This window comes from Dama dama, chromosome 24, assembly GCF_033118175.1.
Source record: "Dama dama isolate Ldn47 chromosome 24, ASM3311817v1, whole genome shotgun sequence".
NCBI lineage: Eukaryota > Metazoa > Chordata > Mammalia > Artiodactyla > Cervidae > Dama > Dama dama.
Genome location: NC_083704.1, coordinates 57,012,138 through 57,033,601, shown reverse-complemented (window position 1 = coordinate 57,033,601; position 21,464 = coordinate 57,012,138). Strand labels below are relative to the sequence as shown.

Sequence of the window (21,464 nt, the reverse complement as noted above, 5' to 3'; positions counted from 1 at the left end):
CAAGGATTCACGGTTCCAAGAGGACTCTCATGCCAGTTCTCTGCTGGAGATCTGGCTTCACAACGTGAGCACAGAATCATGAGAACAAGTCTCCCTAGATCTGGCCATAGTGTCTACAGCCACGGAGCACCTTCCAGATAAGAAAATACTTGGGACTGTGAAAGGGGAGGGACCCACTGTGTCCCTCACTACAACAGAAAAGGACACAGGTACAAAGTGTAGTCAGGTTCACTCCCCTCCAGTGTTTCAGGCCCTGAGTGACAATGTCAACCTTCAGAGAGGCTCAAAGGTTGGATTCACAGTGGAAACAAATTTTTTATTCCTGGAAAAACCATTTGCTTTACTGCAAGATCAGCAAACTTTTAGTAAAGGGCAAGATAGTAAATATTTCATGAAAGTACTTATATAACAAAAGAGAAAAATGCCTGGCCTCCCTGCTTGTCTGGCGTGGGCCTGCCCAAGCAATGAGCTCGCATCTATGCTTGCGCCCAGTTGCTGCCCACTGGACACATTCTCAGGACCAGAGTGAGCGACAGACCCAAGAGGAAAAGGCTTGGCAGGCCACGAGCATGGGGCAGGGGAGGGGCGACCTGCTATAGTCAGCTTCGCTCTCTGCCCCAGTGATGCCTGTGTGTCCTCCCCTCCCACTCATCTCAAGCCCGACAGTGGGCTGAAAGTCGGTGACATGCTAACTCACCAACCCTCGAGCAGAGATTCGACTGCTTGGGGCCTGGCATTTGCCCGCAGTAGAGTCTCAAATATGTGAATGGCAACCAGCATGGGCCCTGGGCAGCACTGAGATACAGCTGGTCAGGTGCTGAGAGCCTAGGGGGAATGGGAACAAAGGGTGTTACTCCGGTTTGGTCTCCACAGCTCACGTTGTCCTGGCAGTGCCCCTGTGCCGGGCCTGTGGGTGATCATTTGCCAACCCCAGCTCTTGTGAACAATAAGAGAGAGCACCTTTCATTCCCCCAGGCTGCTGACTGAGTGGCACCTGCTCCCCTGCTCCTGAATCTGCCTCCTTTCTGCTCCCCGAACGGCTCTGGTTTTCCCGGGCACAAAGTTCTGGTGGATGTGAGCGCTCTAAATTACACGCACAAATGCGTCGACTTTCTTCTTTTTAAAAAGCTAGAGCTTAATTCCTCTCTCCTTGACCTTGGGCTGGACTTGTGGACTCACTTCTAATGACTATCATGTGGTAAAAGTGATGGTGTGTGACTTCTGAGATGGGTTATCACCCTCTCTCTCAGTTCACTCACTCGGGGGAAAGCCAGCCACCATGCCCTGAGGGTGCTCAAGCACCTATGGAGAAATTTTGTGTGAGAAATTTCGTGAGAGAAACTGAGGACTCCTGCCAATAGCCACGTGAGTGGAAGCTGTCTTGGCAGCAAATCCTCAAGCCCCCGTCAAGCCTTCAGATGACTGTAGCCCTGCCAAAATCTGGACTTCATGAGAGACCCTGAGCCAGAACCATTCAGCTAAGGCACTCCTGGCTTTGGACCCTTCAAAAATATGGGAGAACAAACGTTTACCCTTTTAAATGTTGGGATAATTTTTATGCAGCAATAAAAAAAATGGTAAAATAGTAAAAAGGAGGCACTTATAAAAATTAGTCTTAGTTTATAGTGGGATCTGGTGTCTATGCTTCCTTGACATACCCACTTCTCACACATATCTCAAAAGAAACACGATTCCCTCCAAACTTACTCATCTAGAATCTATCCATCCCTGGCTGCCTTAATTCCCCAGCTCGACAATGACTTCATATTTATCTGGAGGTCATTTCTTTATGCTTTCTGTTTCCTCACCCTGATCACCCACTGTGAAGACACGCACACACACACACAAACACACACACTCATTCACACACCAATCTGTCCTGTGGGTCTTAGAGGGCATGCGTTTCTCACCACCAATTCATGCCACATCTGGCCCTGGTTGTGCAAAAGCCTCACAGCTGGTCTCCTGACTTCCTACTCACCCGCGTCCAATCCATTTGCTACACAGTGGTGAGCATCACCATCTGAGGAGAACACGACCATGCTGCCACCTGGCCCAAGTCCTCCAGAGACTTCCCTTTGGGCTGAGAGGGAGATCCCAGCTCCTCACAGGGCCCAATAAGACCCTGGCGTGACCTCCCCTCAGCCATACCCCCCACTCGCCCCCACTGCTCTCCTCCTCAGAGCCTGTCCACCCCTCCACTGGCTTCATCCCCCCTCAGACTGCACAGGCGGCTCCCTCTGCCTAGACATTTCCCCTTCCAAACAATTCCCCCCACCCCTACACCTCTGAACTCAGCTTCTGCTGTTCTCCCATTGGCGCGGACTCCCAGCCTCTTTGTCTAAGGTAGAGCCCCCTGCGATTCTGTCTTTCAGACTGTTCCTTACTTATTTCACAGCATATCATACAAGTTGAATCATCTGACCATTTGTTCAATTATGCTTTATCTGCCCATGGACGGACAGAAACACGGTTTACTGACAGAAGCAGCCACCCGAGGGGCTGCAGACTGGGGCTCAGAGCCTGACCCTTCAAGTCAGCCCCTGACGCTAAGTCACACAGTCACAGACACAGGAGCTAGAGGGGGCTACAAGCGCCAGGCTCCTGCTTCTGAACCTCGACACAGAAACCCCACATAAGCAGCCTGTTTACTTGGAGTGTACTTCTGCTCACTGACTCCCAGGAACCCTAAATAACTGACATTTAGGGACACTCATTAAATGCAGAAAGATGGATGTCCTTGCCTCTGAGCTCTCAACCTGGAGGGATGAACAGATGTTTAAAGGGATACATTTCAGAGCGGCGTGTGGAATCGACAGCAGAGACTGAAGGAGCTGCTGTGGGAGCCAGAAGGGGACGGACACCCTCAAGTGTGTTTGGGAGGAGGGTGGATAGTCCCACAGGGACTGTGAGAGAGCGGGAAGAACTGTTCTTCTGGGATTAGTTGAATGGTTTTCCGTGCTCCCTCTCCAAGTCAGGTATATCAGAGCCACTTTATAGAATCGTCCGCTATCCCGAGCCAGAACTCTAGTTTCCACTTAGAGTCATACGCCAGGGTTCCACGTGGGAGGGGAGACTTACGGGTCACCCAGTCTTCTCAATCTTGGTCAAATGACAGACTGGGCTAGAAGGGGGCAGGGCTTACATCTCAGAGAATTTAAAGTGGGGAGGGCCTGGGGGAGTCTGGGAGGAGACTTAACGAACTACACAATTCAGATGCCAAACCAATCTTGATGCTGCCTGTGTGAGGCAGGGAAGGGGGAGAGTAGCAAACAGGGGAGGAGGGAGAAGGTGTCAGGGGTCACCTGGACCAGACACAGGGAGAGAGGGCTGGCTTTCCTCCTCCCCACCTGCTCCTCAGAGCCCCCAGGGGCGCTCATTCCCTTGGACTAACCAGCTCCAGGCCTTCCATAGTGTTCTTCCGGGTGTATTCTCCGTCTGCAGAAAATGCCTCTCATCAGCCTTGCTGGATCCAAGGGAATGACTATAACCAACAGGAACTTCCAGTAACACCAAGGTACAGTGGGAGAATAATATGGCAGACTAGGGTCTTTAGTGGCTCACAAATTCTTTCCCACCCTCACATAAGGCCTGGACCCCCAGAGTTGGCACACAGAGTGAGTTTTCTGATAGAAACAGTGGGGGAAATAGTGGCTAAATCTTCAAGTGAGGTCAGTCACAACAGCCACACTATTTCAGCCAAATTCTAAATTAAGTCACGTTTCATGTTCCTTGATCAGAGTTCCCCCGGGGACACCCATTATTTTATGGTAATTTTTTAGGCTAGAAAAATCTGGCCACGGGAGGCAGAGGCTCCAGACAGAGGACAGTCTCAGAGTCAGCCTGCAGGGCTGGAGTCTTGCATCCTGAGACAGATACCTAACCTCTCTGAACCCCAGTGTTCTCATGCGGACATGCCGTAACAGCAGCACTGAGCTTATGGGATTAGTGGGTGGATCATGAGTGATCATTTGTGTCAAGTGCTTAAGACAGTACCTGGCACCTAGTAAAGCTCAAAAAGCTGTCAGTTATTTAAAGAAAAGAAGAAAGTAATACAGACATTGTTCCCAATTAAACATAAGATAAGCACAAGAGATATAATACATGAGCATCTGGGGATTTTTCTCTATCAGCCATGGTAACAGAAGGTTCTTTGGGAGAATACCCAGCCTCTGAGTTAACAGGATCTGGTCATTAGAAGAGCCACCAGCACAGTGGAACTGCTTACAAAACTAGACAATTCTCTGGGTTTCCAGTCACTTTCCCACCCTCACCCCCAGGCTCTCCTGCAGGTCAGACTTCCCCCATCACTTGATCATCCCCTCCCCGGCACTTAAGAAGCACAAACAAAGATGATTTATCTCCCCTGGACAGCACTTTGGACCAGAAGGTTTTGAGTTCACCCTTGGGTACAAGGGTGACGCTGGGAGTAACTCACTAAGCAGGAGCAGGAATGTGTGGCAGCCGGTGCCAGCAGACCCGCAGCTTGGACAGGGCGGCCCACAGCCTCTCCTTCAATTCCAGGCCCTGCCTTAAAACGCAGATAGATGCGGAATCTTTTGCCTGCATCCACGTCCAAGCCTTGGCACAGCAGGGACAGAGATAAACAAGGTGGCACTGCCCCCCCCACCTCCGCAGGTGCCACACACCCCCTCCCTCGCTTTCCCCACAGTCACCCCCAGTTTCAGGAGCTGCCGCGCACTGACCCCCCCACGCCCACCTACCCGTGATCACGCTGCGGACCTGAACCCCTGCCGCGGCTCTCTGAGCGGAATCCGAGCCTGCCTGTTTACACCGCGGCCGCCACACGCTGCGGCCGGAAACGCTCCGACCGGGGGAGCCTGCCCGCCTGTGCGCTAACGGGCTATATTTGTAAGCTGATAATATGATCTGTAGGACATGTGCTGATAAACTATCTATCTATTCTATGTGACTCAGCCCTGCATGAGACAAAACAGACTCGAGAGGGGAGGGTTTGGCACAGCGCGGACGACGAGCCGGCCAATCTGAGCCCTATAACCCGGGATTATCTGCACCTCCCTGCAGTGGGCTGTGCCTTTTGACATTGGAAATCCTGAAGCGTGTTGAATAGAACAGGCCAGAGAAGGCCAAGGGTGCCGCGTTCTTAGCTCGCTAAACTAGGAACCAAACAAAAAGCAGGATAAGAAAGCCATATGACCAAGGAAATGTAAGGGCTGTTCCCCCCACCCCCCGCACTGTATTTGAAGCAACAGATGTCCAAAATCTTGGTTTCATGTTACATTTTTTTCTTAATTTAATTAAGAAATTAATTTCCTAAAACATATGTGAGTTTAGGTTCTCTCTAGAGATTTTACTAATTTGGCAAATATGTTTTCCTGATATTCAACATTGGGATGATATGATAATCACTTAATAAGCAGTAATCATGTCCAACACAACCCTTCATGACAAGAGTTCCTCATACACTTCACCCTAAAACAGCAAAAACACCTTTTGTCTAATAGGTACATAATAACTCTAATTAGAAAATAGTTTGATTTCTGAGGGACTGTTTTCTATATGGAACATTTTCTATTTATTGACATTTTAATTAAGCTACCATTTTAAATGGTATACTAAGTTTACATTGACATAGTCACTCAGTCGTGCCTGAGCTCAATGCCCTGGCTTCAGGAAGGCTGCACTAGGTATTGAATCCAAGTGATCTACTGATTATTAAGCCAGTTTTTAAAAATTATTTTGTCCAACTCCAACTTTCTAATTGTTTTCTGCAGATCTGATTTACCTTTTCTATCATTACCGAAAGTGGAAACTACAGTCATAAAACTAACTGAAAGAAATCTCTCATACATACTTATTTTCTTCCAGAGGCATTCATCCATTAATTTACCAAATATTTATTAAGTGCCTACTATAGTCCGGGAAATATGCTTGGTATTAAGGATTTGGTAGTGAATTAAACAGGATCTTGCCCTTTGGAATGTCACAGTTTGTTGGAAGAGTGTCCTCTAAACAAACATTTAAATATCCATCGGTAAACTGTGGTTAATGCAATGAATCAAAAAAGCTGAGTGTTATGAAAAAGAATAATGAAATAATCACTGATGATCTGATCTCTCATATCTGTCAGATTTCTTAGTTTGTAAAATTTCTGGGAGACACAGCAAAAAGATGGCCACGTGCATGCCAAGAAGAGAGGACTCAGAAGAAATCAAACCTCGTAATACTTTGATCTTGGACTTCTAGTCTCCAGAACTGTGAGAAAATAAATTTCTGTTGTTTAAGACCCTTGGTCTGTGGTATTATGGCAGTGCTAGCTAATATAATAAGTAAATTTCTTAAGAGCATTGGATACAAGATCAATATAAAAATTAGTGCCACAAAAATGGAAGGTAAAGATACCATTCACTTTAACATTAAAAGAATAAATATTTAGGAATGATCCAACAAAACTCTATAATATCTCTATATAGAAATTATTAATACAAAATTTTTTAAAGAAATTAAACAGCACCTAAACAGATCTTCATAGACTGGAAGACTCAATATGACACAGATAGTAATTCTAAAGGATCAATGTGCTTTTATCAAAATCCCGGCAAAATTTTTTAGAGATTTAGAAAATGTTCTAAAAATTATATGGAAATGTAAAAGGTCAAGAGTAGTTGCTATACGCTTAAATATGGAAGGGACATAACTTACTATGCTGAATATCAAGGACTTTATAATTATAAAGTATAAAGCTACAGTATTAAAGACAGAATGAGATTGGTATAAGAAGAGAGAATAAGGCATTAGAAAAGATAAAACGCTTCACAAAAACACATGAACAACTGACTGCTAATGAAATAACATGATAGATCAGTATTATAGGAAAGATCTTTTCAATTAGTGGTGCTGAATCTTTGTATAGATTTAATGCAATGGAATACTATACAGCAATTGAATATAAACAAGCTTCTACAAACAATATGGATTACTCTCATCAAAGAAAAGCAAAAAGAAGCAGAAATACATGCACACTGATGGATATAAAAAGGTCAAAACCATGGAAACCCAACCTTCGGGATTAGAAATTTAAACAGTGAAAGCTCTGATGAAGAGGGAGTGAGGGGTGGCTGTGAAAAAGCAGGAAGTAGACTTTTGGGGTTCTAGTAATACTCTTCTTCTTGACCTGGGTTGTGGTTCCATGGTTCTGACTTTGGAATAATTCGCTAACCTGTAACCCTAATTACCTGTAGACTTTTATCAATGTAAAACATACTTCAGTAAAAAAATTTTACCTATTCATCTTATATTGCTGTACCAAATTCTCACAAATTCAGTGACTTAATAGAATATCATTTATTCACAGTTTCCGTACATCAGATATCTATCCTGGATCAACTGAGTTTCCAGAGTGGGGAGCACCTCAAACTGCCCAGGGTCATTTGCATACAGGAAATCTTCTCCCTGGAGCACTTTAACCCATCTCTGATACAGCCTGGGTTTTACACTTTGGCCTCCCTCCGTCCCTCCACTTGCATTTCATCCATTTCAAAACCATTAAGAGCTGTGAAGAATGCCTGAATGCAATCCGATACAAAATCCACTTAAGAAGCACTTTAAAATGAGATCCTCCAGGTCTTATGAAACCAAGTGGGACCCCAGTTCACCTTCCCAAGTCCCTTCAAAGAGTCTGTCTGCCCATCTATCTGTCTGTCTGTCCGGGGCCACTGACCTTGACCTGGTCAGGGGCCATCAGGAAATGATGGCTCCTTCCCCATCAGCAGGTTTTTGATAACACTAAAACGGTACTTGGAATACATTATTGGGCTCATCTTTTCTGGGGGAAGTGGGAAAGGAACAGTAGTCCAATCTAGGAGACCTCTGTCTCCTCTAGTACGCTCAGCAGAGTAAATATTTGATTAATTTGACTGAAAGGAGGAAAATTTTGGTGAGAATTCTAAACCATAGCCATGTTAAAAGTCTAAATCAGAATCCCCCCTACCCTAACATGGTTTCCGGTAACTGCATCAAGACTATTTCGTCTTGTACATTGTGACCTCTCTTGAATAAGTTGCCCAGAATTCAGCTCTGCTTAGAGTATGTAAGATTCACTTATTTTTTCCTTCACTGTTGCGGTCAGGGAGTTATTTTTTGTTGTATTTCCTAGCTCAGGCTAGGGGGCGCAAGTTGTTTTCCTTTGGAGCTTTTCAAAGACCTAGTCCACGCCCACCCCACCTTCTCATTTAGAAAGTAAGGCTGAAAGGTAATGTGTCAGCCACAGATGCGGCAGACAGAATAGGATTGAGCCAAAAGGAAACCAGCACAGACAGACACTGCTCTAGAGGTTGGGGAAGGGAGATTTCCAGAAGTCCAGGTTTCTGGATCTCCTGGTGTGGGGGATAAGGCATAAGGAGAGGGGCTGGTGAAAGACAAGAAAACTGGTAGTTAACAACAGGGTTGACAAAATGAGGGAAACTCCAGTTCAAATGTGCTCTCAGAAGCACCTACCAGTTCATAGGAAAAGAAATACAAGCATCCAGTAAACATAACAATGCAAACCCAAACAACAACGAGATACTATTTTCACAAACAGAATCAACAAAAATTAAGATGCTTGTTGTGGGACTTCCCTGGTGATCCAGTGCTTAAGATACTCTGCTTCCACCGTAGGGGGTACAGGTTCGATCCTCAGTCAGGAAACTAAGGTCCTAGTGGCACTAGTAGTAAAGAACTTGCTTGCCAGTGCAGGAGATGTAAGAGACCTGGGTTCAATCTTGGAGTCGGGAAGATCCCCTGGAAGAGGGCATGGCAACCCACTCCAATATTCTTGCCTGGAGAATCCCATGGACAGAGGAGCCTGGTGGGCTATGGTCCATTGGGCCACAAAGAGTCAGACACAACTGAAGTGACTTAGCATGCATGCACAAGATGCTTGTTGCAGCTGATAAGGACCTGAGGGATGTGTGTGGAAGGGAGGAGAATGGAGACAGAGGAAATCAGCGCAACCTTCTTGGAAAATAAATTTGGAAATGTCCTCCCTTTAACCAAACAATTCCAGCGCTAGAAGCTTACTGGCTAGATATATTTCCCAAAAATCACCAGGATATACATTCAAGGGAGCTCACTGTAAATGTAGAAACACACCAAGTGTTTCTTGATAAGACAGTTTATGTCTATATAGAAATTGTATGATATATCCTCCACCCCGCGCACGTGCACGCACACACACACACACAAGTCTCCTCCGAAGGCCTTCTCTGTCCCTCTTACCCAATTTCTATAACAGTATAGCATTAAATTGGCTCGTTTGAACAGTCTTCCCTTCTGAGACTGCAGAGTATTGAGAGCAAGAATCTATTCTTCTAAACCCCACAAATCTGTCTGTGCAAATACAGAAGAGGTTTCCAGTGACTATTTGCTAAGTTACCTGGTGAAAAGAGAAAGCCATTTACTTGTTGGTGAACGGGTAAGGGCTCCACTTCTGCCAAAGTGTCAGTTGGGTTTTATCAGAAGCCGTTGGATGCTGAGCTTGGCAGCATCCACATTCCTCAGCTGAAGTTCCCCAGCCTGGCTCGCTGTTCTTCTAGCCTGAGGAGACAATGACCGAGCCGACACACAACTGTCCCTAGGAGTCCTATGAAAAAAGTAGCCTTTGACTTTAAACCTCATCACTGTGCTGCAGAAATGGCTGTTCTTATTAACTATTTAGTTGAGGTTTAATTCTAAATGGTCTCAACCACTGAAACGCTGAATTGGCTTTTTAAAGCTAAAAACTTATCCTACCTCCAAAGGTGTTTTCTTCCTTGATATTGAGATAAACATTGGAAATCTCTGTTGGGATTACTTATTATTTTTTTTTGCTTCGACTATTCTTGGTTGGTTGGTTGGTTTTAAGTCAAATTCTTACTTGTGTATTTTAAACACACACACAACTCTCTTTTGCCCCGGGTTTTAATACAAGACAACTCAGAGTGTTGTCGAACCCAGGTTCACATGCCCAATACACGTTTAGGTTTGTTTGGCCTCTTCATGCACTGGCACAGTAACTTGGGTTGGATGACAAAAGGGTGGTACTGAACCATCCTGAGACCAAGACCATCTGTCAGCGCCCTCCATAAGAGAGAATGTGGGCTGCCAGTGACTGGGAACCCCCTATTCCAGGGTCTCCTACACCAGACCCTCCATGGGTCTCTAACACAGTAATTACTGGCCAGAGGCTGGGTTCAGTTCAGTTCAGTCACTCAGTTGTGTCCGAATCTTTGCAATCCCATGGACTGCAGCACACCAGGTCTCCCTGTCCATCACCAACTCCCAAAGTTTACCCAAACTCATGTCCATTGAGTCGGTGATGCCATCCAACCATTTCATCCTCTGTCGTCCCCTTCTTCTCCTGCCCTCAGTCTTTCCCAGCATCAGGGTCTTTTCAAATGAGTCAGTTCTTCGCATCAGGTGGCCAAAGTATTGGAGTTTCAGCTTCAACATCAGTCCTTCCAAAGAACACTCAGGACTAATCTCCTTTAGGATGGACTGGTTTGATCTCCTTGAAGTCCAAGGGACTCTCAAGAGTCTTCTTCAACCCCGCAGTTCAAAAGCATCAATTCTTTGGCGCTCAGCTTTCTTTATAGTCCAACTTTCACATCCATACATGACTACTGGAAAAACCATAGCCTTGACTAGACGGACCTTTGTTGGCAAAGTAATGTCTCTGCTTTTTAATATGCTGTCTAGGTTGATCATAACTTTCCTTCCAAGGAGTAAGCGTCTTTTAATTTCATGGCTGCAATCACCATCTGCAGTGATTTTGGAGCCCCCTAAAATAAAGTCAGCCACTGTTTCCACTCTTTCTCCATCTATTTGCCATGAAGTGATGGGACCAGATGCCATGATCTTAGTTTTCTGAATGTTGAGCTTTAAGCCAACTTTTTCACTCTCCTCTTTCACTTTCATCAAGAGGCTCTTTAGTTCTTCTTGGTCTCTGTCAATTTCAGCAGTGACCGAGCAGAGGTGTCCAGTGACTGTCTCAGGGACATCAATCAACTCCCCATCCAGAGACAGCAGCACAACCACAATCATGACTGTCCTTTCTCCCCGACTGAGTGGTGGGTCACCTCTCATCACTGTGTCCCCAGAGCCCAGCCTTTGACCAGCAACACAGTAGCCTCGTTAAATACTTGTTGAATGAACAGCCTGTGGGGCCCCAGCCCAATAGCAAATATCTAGCCACTCAGACACTTCAGCCCTCCCCTCCCCTCCCCTCATCCTCTTCCTATCTTAAAACTTAGCCCAGATTCTGTCTATTGCATACACTAGACTTTCTCTGCCCTCTGTCCCTGGGGGAACACAGATCTCTTCAATGAGCTCCAGTCTTTGGGTACGCAGAGATCCTGTGTGGGCTGCAGGCTGAACTGACACCCGTCATGCAAACGTCACCAGACTCAGGGCCTTGATTCCCTCCTGAAAACGAGGAGGTGATTTCCAGGGGTTCTAATCCAAGTTCTAAAAGTTCCACAAGAGCCCCTTTAAACAAGGAAGTGTCAGTGCAGGGGTGGTGTCCCTCTTCCAGTTCTGCCACAGACTTGCCCAGCCTCCATGGAAAAGACCTGTAAGTTCACAGATGGGAGTTCTTTGTTTCATCCATAAAGTGAGACTAACGTTGTCAATGCTGTTATCTGCCTAGCGCATCGGATAGTTGAAGGCTGCGAAACACAAGGTGTCCTAAGAATGTACTGTTCCTTCTTTAAGCCTCAGTGCAGCTCCTGGGTTAGTTGATTAACCTTCTCTTCTGCACTGCCCTCCCCACATCCAGCTTCTGGAGCTTCAGGCCAAGTTCCTCATTCCGTCTGAATATCAGAGGAACACCTGAAGCTTTTTAACAAGTTGGAAGGCCACACGGGGAGCTGATGCACAGCAGGAATTAGTCAGCCACTGTGGAGTAACTACCAGCTTTAAGTAAACAGGCTGCATCCCATTCCACCATTGCTCTGATGGGGACCTGCCTTCCAATAAAAATCACTTAAAATTCAATTCCCCCAAGAACTAAAATGCTGATGTAGAAGCAAATAACTGCTCTTCTTTAGCACCTGTGGACCCGTCACATTCACACAGGTGGACAGGAATGCTGAAAGAGTCTCCGATGCTGCAATTCGTTCTGCCACGGGAAGCGGGCAGAGCACAGTCCTTAAAGAATGACACAGCCGTTGACAAAAACTGGAGACGACAGAAACTGGCTAGAGCAGACCAGGCCCAAGATGGTGGAAGATCTGACTTCTGGTAGCCTCGTTATGAGCTCATTGTAATATATTAGCTTATGCTAAGTGACACATCGAGTGGCACCATGACTATTCTGAGAGGGAAGGCCAAAAAGGGGGCAGTGATCTAATTCCTCAAGATAGATGAAATAATCCTCCCACTAACCACCCCAACATTTCGGGGCCACTCTTGCCTTCTGAGATGGACCGCATTCTGCCTGTGAAATATGTATTCCTGCTTTCACTTTACTATGACTCACTCTTGAATTCCTTCCTACTCAAAGCCAAGCACCTTCATTTGGTGGCCCGTCCCAGGAACTCACCTGAGACCTGGGACATGACCATCCTTTTGGACTCCATTTTCCTGCAACTTCATTACAAAGTATATTAATAAATCTATGATTCTTACCTATCACTTTGCCTCTTACTGAATTCCTTCTGCACCAAGACATAAAGAACCTGAGTTTCATTAAGTCCTCAGATGAGTTGGGCCATTTCAGCATTAGATAAAAGTTTCACATTTGTGTGCCTGGCAATATTAGGTAAACGCAGGGCTTTTACTTTAGAAATTAGGAGTAGATGATATTTAAAAATTACTCATGACTTCAGGGGCTTCCCTGGTAGCTCAGACAGTAAAGAATCTGCTTGCAATGGAGGGGACTCAGGTTTGATCCCTGGGTTGGGCAGATTCCCTGGAGAAGGGAATGGTTATCCACTCCAGTATTCTTGCTTGGGAAATTCCATGGACAGAGGAGCCTGGTAAGCTGCAGTCCATGGGGTCGCTGGGAGTCGGACATGACTGAGCAACTTCACTTTCACTTTTCACTTTCATGCATTGGAGAAGGAAATGGCAACCCACGCCAGTGTTCTTGCCTGGAGAATCCAAGGGATGGCAGAGCCTGATGGGCTGCCGTCTATGGGGTCGCACAGAGTCGGACACGACTGAAGTGACTTAGCAGCAGCAGCAGCCAGTGTTCTTGCTTGGGAAATTCCATGGACAGAGGAACCTGGCAGGCTACAGTCCATGGGGTCGCAAAAAGCTGGACACAAATGAGCGATTAACACTTTCACTTTCATTCATGACTTAGGATGTATTTAATAACAAACTAAGTGATCTGGAGCACTCAGGTGTTAGGTGAAAGTGTTACCAAACCCACGCTCAGCGGCTCTTTGCTCAAGAGTCCAATACTGAGAGACAAGTGTTGGATAAAAGGAAAGATAACCTTATTAAGGAAGCCAGCAACCCTGGAGAGACAGAGACTGGGGTCACAAAGAACCAAATCCCCATGTTTGCTCAGAGATTACCAGGGGAAAAGAGGAAGGAGCTATGTGTAGGGGAGGGGGCAGTCTTTTAAATTCAGAGATGACTGTCCCCATCACAAGGTTCCAAGTAGCCATCAGGTCTTGCTTGCAGTTGGAACAAATCCTTGGTCAGCTAGTCCTGGAGAGTAAGGAACAGAAGTGAGGCCTATAGAAAAACTACTCTTCAATCTTGATGTGCATCAACAGCTTTCTTTATCTGTAGCAAGCTAAGCCAAGCTAAGTTAGGCATAGTAAAAATTAAGAAATAGATTTGGAAGAGTTCCCTGGTTGCTCAGTAGTTAGAACTTCACACTTCTACTGTTGGGGCATGCGTTTCATCCCTGATCAGGGAACTAAGGCCCAAAAGCCACTCAGTGCAGCCAAAGAAAAGAAAGAAAGAAAAAGAAATAGAATGCTGAGTTGCTGACAGTCCCTAGTTAGAGTCTCACTTCCTTAGTTACAACCCCCACTGTCAGATTTTCCTTCCATGTCTAGGGAAAAAGGGTGAAGAAGTCTTCTGTAATTTCAAGCTGAACATGGGCAACAAAGAATTGTTAGAGTGGAAGGATCTGACATGGTGTAAGAAATATTCTCTGGTTCCCTCACATGCCCACTGAGACTCCAAAAGATGCATCTCATTACTAACATTTTAAGTAATCATTTTGCAAAGACTCATCATGCCAATTATGATCCCCTTGACTAGAAGATAAAATTCCAATCTAATAATTCCTTCAAGCATTGACCCACTCCCAGAGGAAATTCAAGAAAGTAGGTTAGTAAACCAATCTCATCCACCTTGAAATAGGGAAGTACTGTGGGCTAAGGTCTGTTGGAGCCAAGTAGCAGGTTGCGTCAGTGTCATCTTGATTGTTTCAAGCCCAGTTAATCTTCAACTCCACGGTCAGTTTTTTTCCCCATTCTCTTGAGGCCAATTCTTGGAATTGTGCTGGCCAGACATAGGGCTTCCCTGGTAGCTCAGTTGGTAAAGAATCCACCTGCAATGTGGGTGACCTGGGTTCAGTCCCTGGGTTGGGAAGATCCCCTAGAGAAGGGAACTGCTATTCACTCCAGCATTCTGGCCTGGAGAATTCCATGGACTGTATAGACTATGGGGTCACAAAGAGTCGGGCACGACTGAGCCACTTTCACTTTCAGAGAATCAGTGCTGCTCAAGATGGAGCAGCTTATGTCATGGCGATAGTCTGGTCATCGTGCAGTTAGCCTTTTCCCTTTGGTGGCAGTTTTGGTTATCTGCAATCCAGCTCAGGAATGTGCATCAGACACTGTTATCTGTCTCCTTCAGGGAGGAACTAAAGATTCTGTGACTCTATTGTCCTAATCATTAACTGCTTGAGCCTGCTCCTGTGTGACTTACAGGAGACAAGGGACACGGAGGGACTTTTTATACCTGGGAAGGCCCCAAAGGGTCCTGCTCTGTTTCAAGAGGCCTCAGGGCTCAGGGACAAGTCTCTCCAGCAGCAGCGTCTGGAGCTTACTGAAATCACCAAATAAATACTTTTAGGGTAATCACAGGACACAGCTAAATCGGGTTAATTCTGGTGTCCTGGGAGGCAGGGCAGACTAAGAGGGGATGGAAGAGGCTGCACATTGGGCTCTGGGAGACTGCTAAAATGCAATGAAACCCAGTGGCAAAGCTAAAATGGCCTCCCAGTCTAGACGGCCGTATTTCTACATCCTTTTCCTGGAGCAGGCCTGGCACCCAGGGCGCAGACCGCTAAAGGCTGCGCCCCGGCCCGCGGTCCACCAGGAAGGGGCAGGCCCCGGCCGGCCGGACACTCCGCCTCGCTGCCCACCTCCCCTAGCCCACCCACCCGCCTGGCGCCGGCTGTGCTTCCTTCCAGCCTCCCTTGCAATTCAGGTGCGCCTGGAATTTACACCCATTCACTCCAGCCGGGGCAGGAACCCCTTCCTGACCCTGAACTTCTGTCCTAACCCTAACTTTTCCTGAGTCCTCACCTTTCCCTCCCACCCGCGGTGACACACCCTTCTCGGACCACGAGCTCAACACACCTTTCCTGAGAAAACCAAAAATGAAAGCAAATTTCGGGAAATAAAACTTATAAAACATCAACTCCTTGGGAGACCCAAACTTGGTGTTTCCTGATTAAAGCAATACTTTTCCACCACCTCGATACAGTAATTGGTTTGCCTTTTTTAAAAAAAAAAAACAGCAAATCTGATATTTTTAACCCGAAGCTAATGATACAGACAGTAGGGCTAATTAGCAACAGTTTTACAAGAATGGCCTTTTCCATTCTCTCTCTGTTTGGCCGCCTAGCAGCCTCTCACCTCCACCCCGGAGTGTTTAAGCATTGTAATGCGAACGGACCGCCGCCTCCCCGCCCACCGGAGGGTTGTCCCCACAACCCCTGGGCTTGCGACTGAGGAAGGCGAAATCTCCCTGAAGGTTACAGTCCAAGCGTTTGTTAGGACAGACCCATGAGGCATACCCTGGTTTCGCCGGACAGCCCGACTTCTGCTTCTAAGAACTTTGGGGGAAAGCATATTTCTCATCTGGGATATTTTTCCTTTAAAATGCTCTTTTTCACGTCAAGAAATTAACATTTTCCTTTGGGTGTTTTGGCAATGACTGTGAATTAAAGCCGGGTTAATATTTTTTTCCTTCTAAATTGTTAGGGGCCGCAGACCAGAGGAAGATGGAGTGCTTCTCTTACAGGTATGAACCGATCTTGAGTGTGAACCTTTTATTACTAGAGTTTGCCAGCTTAGGAAACGTGTTCTGTACCTCTGCGTTGTTTTATTTCATTTCGTTCAAACCTTAAAGAGCTGCCAAGAGTGCTGCTGTTTTTCCAAAAGACCTGGAACTTAAAGTTGCATCTACCTTTGTTATTGGCTTTTATCATCTTCAGTCAGGTTACTGGCTTTGCCTGACATGACTAGTGGTTTCCTCCTCTTTTGTAAGAACAGGTCAATATTACAATGAGATTTAAAATATACGTCTGAGAAGGTTGAAGTTACAGACAGGTTTTCCATATTTGGAAACCGTTAAGAATAATAGGAAATGTTTTTTAACCTTGAACATCTTTTAAATGACTGGTGTAAATGAAATAGTTTGTGAACTGTGATTCATCAATGACATTGAATGTCATCCAGCCATTTAAAATTACTATGAAAACTAGGTGCAGGAGAAAAATATGTGATATAGAAGGTAGAAGACACTTAAAATTATATGCATATGAGGATACGTATTGGAAAGAGTTGGAAATTAGTTGGACTTTATTCTCATCATCTTTCTTTGGATTGTTATATAAATTAATCATTTCAAAAGAGGCGGGGGGTGGGGGGAGGGGGGGAAGGAAAGTGGTGCTGTAGGATTTCTCTCCCTAGTGGCCTGTGGTGTTAACTCAAAGGGATTTTATTTGCTTTGTTTTGCTAATGGAGGTCTGATTTCCTCTTCCTAGTGTGATTTTGATCATGGCCTTTTCCAGAGCACTTGAACTGGGATTAGTCGCTGGTAAGAGACTTTGTTCTTTTGATCACTAGCAATTTTCAAGTGGCCTGGAACATAGACTCAAGGAGTTAATTTTGTCATTCAGGATTGGGCGACCTTGGACTTGCCCGTCTGTCACAGGGAGAGCTGGCCTTCAGAGATGATGGCCTTTGGTCCCAAGAGGAGCCTGCAATTCGTCACCAGCCTTCCCAGTTTGTAGCATCCATGGGAATCCAAAAGAGTAAGACGTACCCACCTTAGATGTACAGTGTGGTATCTTTATCGTGGTCCTTTATGTGTTTTCTGAGTATCTGACACTTTCGCCTAAGAGAGTGAGCATCTGATTCTGGAGCTGGGTAGATGGATGGTTGGACTGGTTTTGATTCTGGGGACAATACAAGCATGTACTTCACACTGTGTCCCCACCCCACCACAGAACACAGTTTCCCTCGCAGAACACAAGTTTCCCTCACCTGATCCCACTTCAGGCTGGGGATTCCAGGTACCACCACTGGATTGTGCATGAAAAAAGATTTCTCTGCTCAAAAGCACAGGTAGCCAAAGGAACACTAAAAAGCAGAGTCTTATTCAGTGAGATTTACAATGTTTAGACATCTGCAAACACTTTGGGGGAGATTAAGCCCTTGCCGCCATATTAACCTTTTAAGGGAACTCACTTTTCAGTCCCTCCACCCCTCTCAGCCACCTCTTCCTACATTTCAGGTAAGGAGCTGAACAGAACCTGCTGTTTAAATGGGGGAACCTGCATGCTGGGGTCCTTTTGTGCCTGTCCTCCCTCTTTCTATGGACGGAACTGTGAGCATGACTCTCGCAAAGAGTAAGTCCTTGAGAGGGGCTGGGGGCGGAGAGGGAAGGAGAAGTGGGGATTTAAAATCTGCATGTCCATTCATCCTCAGGAACTGTGGGCCTGTGCCCCATGACACCTGGCTGCCCAGGAAGTGTTCCATGTGTAAATGCTGGCATGGCCAGCTTCGCTGCTTTCCTCAGTCATTCCTACCTGGTTGTGGTAAGCAGAGGGTCCCCGCTTTTGCCCTCTCAGGTTAGTCAGTGGCCTGTGGACACTTAGTTAATAGGGTCTCTCCCCGTACTACATGGCTTGCTGGAGACTGTCAGCCAAAGGTCTGCTTGTAAAAGCATCAGGGACTCCAGATTGGATGTTCTTCCTGGCACCCTTGATATTTACTTCCTCAGTATTTGGCTAGTTGTGCCACCTTTCAGGTGGAGAGTTACTTTGAGTCTCCCTGACACTTTATAAGCTGTGAAACTCTGTAGAGGAAAATAAACAAGAAAAGCCTTGGCCTCTTAAACACCAAGAGATGCGCTCTGGTGTTCTTTCTTTGGGCAGGGAGACCCAGACAGACTCCGGGGGTGGGGGGCAGCTCAGTTAGTGCCCATCCAAGAATGGGATTGCAAGTGAAGGCAGCCGTCTGCTAATTAATTTGCAAGTGAAAGTCGCTCGGTCGTCTCCCGCAACCCCAGAGACTATACAGTCCATGGAATTTTCCAGGCCAGAATACAGATTCCCTTCTCCAGGGGATCTTCCCAACCCAGGGATCTAACCCAGGTCTCCTGCATTGCAGGCGGATTCTTTACCAGCTGAGCCACAGGGGAAGCCCAGAGTGGGGTTGGGGGAACCCAACTGCAAGTATTGTCCTTAAATTCCATGGGAGGATTTGAGCCCCGTTCTCCTTTCACAGGAGCTTCTTCATGGATCCTAAAAGGTCCCTGTACGGCACTCCCTGGTGATTGGTCTCAAAACCCTTTCACCTTGTTGATTTTTACTGATTTGAGGAAAACAATGACAGGAAGGGCAGGGACATAAAGGAGAACAAGAGGAAAGGGTTTGTTCCCTAACCCAATCTGAACCAGATTTCAGAGGCCACCCTAGATCAGAGGGCTCTCCTAGTCCTGACCCTGCAGATGTTAGAAATTGAAAATATTCAACAAATTGAAAATGAAAACAAATGCTTCACTGAGTACAAGATGGGACACCGATCCAGGCAGGGATTGTCTTTTCTATTTGCATTGGGTATCAGACCCACGTGGGCTTTCCTGGTGGCTCACATGGAAAAGAATCCGCCTGCAGTGCTGGAGATCTGGGTTTGATTCCTGGGTTGGGAAGATCTCCTGGAGAAGGGAATGGCTACCCACTCCAGTATTCTTGCCTGGAGAAGTCCATGGACAGAGGAGCCTGGCGGGCTACAGTCCATGGGATTGCAGAGAGTTGGACATGACTGAGTGACAAACACACACACAAAGATACACATACACATCAGACCCAGGGTAGGTGATTGGAAGGTGTGGGTGGAATGGTTGGATAGGTAGGGATCATATTTTCTCCTCAGAACTTGGGACCCGAAATGTGCTGTCTCCTTATCATCAGAGCCTAACCAAGTTCTGCCACATGCCAGCAATTACAGGCAACACCAGCTGGGTTAGATGACCAGGTCTGAGAAAGATCAGGTTAACAGTGGGCCTATGGCATCTTCTGTCAAAATATTTTTTCAGGGGAGTCTGACTGCACATAATTGGTAGGTACTGTTGATCCCATAAACACATTGTACTCAATCTTGGACCCTAACTGCTTTGGGGCTCATGTAAATGAGCCTTGGCAGCAGGATAAAGTGCCAAGAGGGATCTCCTTTAATGACCAAGTGTCTCTACCTTCCAGACGGCCATGTGATGGATGAGCACCTCACAGCTTCCAGGACTCCAGAATTAACACCGTCTGTGTGTGCTCTTATGCTCCCTGGCATCTGCCTTGCTATACAAAGTTATTATTAACCCACATTTGTTTTCAACATTTGTCATGCAGATTTCAGGACCTGTAAAGTCTGTCTCACTAAAGTCCCAACTGAGAGATGGTAATTAGTTGCCTTGAAATAGTGAATAGATTTCCCTGTGGTCCCTAAAAAGATTTCCTTAAAGCACCAATTACTTTGCTCTGCCCTGCCCTCTCCAAAAAACTAATTAAAAAAAAAAAAAAATAAGCCATATCTTGTGCCTAACTCCTGTGTTTCTGATACATGTAACTGCCAAGGGCTTACAAATAATTTCCTTTAAACAATTGAATTCTATATTCAAATTATTAAAGGTTACTCTCAATGTGGAACTGAGCTTAAAGCTTTGAATGGAGTTGATTGACATCAGTTAGGATGGTATCTTGGAAAGGAAGGACCTGTAAGGGGAGCAGAGGAGAAGGGAGGGGGCAGATATCCAAGGTGAGAGACAGGGTGCTAGAGTAATGGAGGTGTGCGTGTATCCGGGGTGACTAGCTAGAAAAGTGGGAGCAAATGGGAGAGATTTGAAAAAATAAAATGAATGTCTTGGTTGATCTGGTGGCTACAGAGAAGCAAGTTAAAAGGCTAAGTTGAAGGGCAAGTTTCTACCATCAATAGGAACTATATGAGACAAGGGTACCTGTTTTCTGAAGGATTTGTAAAAAGAATAAAGTCTCCTTTAAAAAAACTATCTAAATTCCCCCGATATATAAAGATTGCTTAATACATTATGATTTCTGTATACTGTGCGATTATTTCAATGGTGGTAAAAGAAAATGTTCACAGTATGTTTAGTTGTAAGCCAGTGATAAAGCCATATATTGTAAAGCCCATTTAAAAAATATGTATCTGTTCTGTTCAGTAAAAGTGGGAAGTACGTTAACCAATGTGTGAACTGTGGTCATTTCTAGGTGGTAGCATTTTTCCTCCCACTTCTCTGTTTTCCGCAGTATTATTTTTGTTTTCATATGGAACGTGATGACTACAACAGGCTTAAAGCTGAGGGAAGTGGAAAGGCCAAGAGCTCAAGGTGGTGCCCAGTTTAGTTTGTGGCTTTGGTGTGTGTGCTCAGCTGGGAGGGACAAGATCTACTCCCATTATTTACATACTGTTGGATCCATAATTCGTGTTTTTCCAAATGAATGCCCTACAGAGGCAAAATTCCAAAAGAGTGGAATTTTCTTTTGTTTTTTGCAATATCCAGTGACAGAAGGTGAAATGGGATAAGCAAGGAAGCAGTGAGAGATACCACCAAGAGAGCTCAGAGCTGGAGAGTGGGCTGCCCAGTGGGGAGGGCTGGTCTTGCCACTTACTGGCAATGGGACCCAGTTTCCTAGTCTGAACCATGTTGGTCACTAAACCACCGTGTTAGAACTAAGTGAACCAACTAAAATTCTAGCACAAAAAGTTTCTCAACAAGTGTCACAGTTCTCTACCTTCCTATTTACCACAATTTGCTTTAAAACATTTTTAGCCCAGAAATGGAACAAATTTTTTAAAAAGACCTCAGAGTATTGAAATAAGGCTTTCTCTCATTTGCATGAAACTGCTGTGATCCCTAACCGTAATGTGAACACAGTTGGGACTGTGTTTTCCAAACTTGGACATTCACATTCCACCTTATTTAGGCCACATCATCTGTGCTTAAAATTTTAATTTATATTCACTCAT

General features: G+C 45.6%; 2 protein-coding genes across 3 annotated transcripts in view; one reads left to right on the top strand and one right to left on the bottom strand.

The window, feature by feature from the left end:
- The window catches only part of LRRC2 (leucine rich repeat containing 2), an 81,486-nt gene that overhangs the window by 35,901 nt on the left and 24,121 nt on the right, over window positions 1-21,464 (bottom strand). The window contains exon 1 of one of the 2 annotated variants that reach the window (XM_061128793.1): window positions 4,725-4,849. The exons of the other annotated variant lie outside the window; for it this stretch is intronic. The gene's annotated coding sequence lies outside the window, so the exon portion shown is untranslated. Of the gene's footprint in view, window positions 1-4,724; window positions 4,850-21,464 lie in introns of those variants that run through there. 2 annotated transcript variants of the gene reach the window in all.
- Window positions 15,901-20,676, top strand: CRIPTO (cripto, EGF-CFC family member). Its single transcript, XM_061128795.1, has 6 exons — window positions 15,901-16,218; window positions 16,964-17,016; window positions 17,099-17,233; window positions 17,716-17,830; window positions 17,910-18,019; window positions 19,685-20,676. Exons 1-6 carry the CDS (start codon window positions 16,199-16,201, stop codon window positions 19,795-19,797), a joined length of 546 nt encoding a protein of 181 aa, XP_060984778.1. The 5' UTR covers window positions 15,901-16,198; the 3' UTR covers window positions 19,798-20,676.

Coding starts and splice junctions, on each gene's coding strand:
- CRIPTO (XM_061128795.1), top strand. CDS start 16,199: ATGGAGTGCTTCTCTTACAG. Junction 16,219..16,963: donor ATGGAGTGCTTCTCTTACAG/GTATGAACCGAT, acceptor TCCTCTTCCTAG/TGTGATTTTGATCATGGCCT. Junction 17,234..17,715: donor ATCCATGGGAATCCAAAAGA/GTAAGACGTACC, acceptor CCTACATTTCAG/GTAAGGAGCTGAACAGAACC.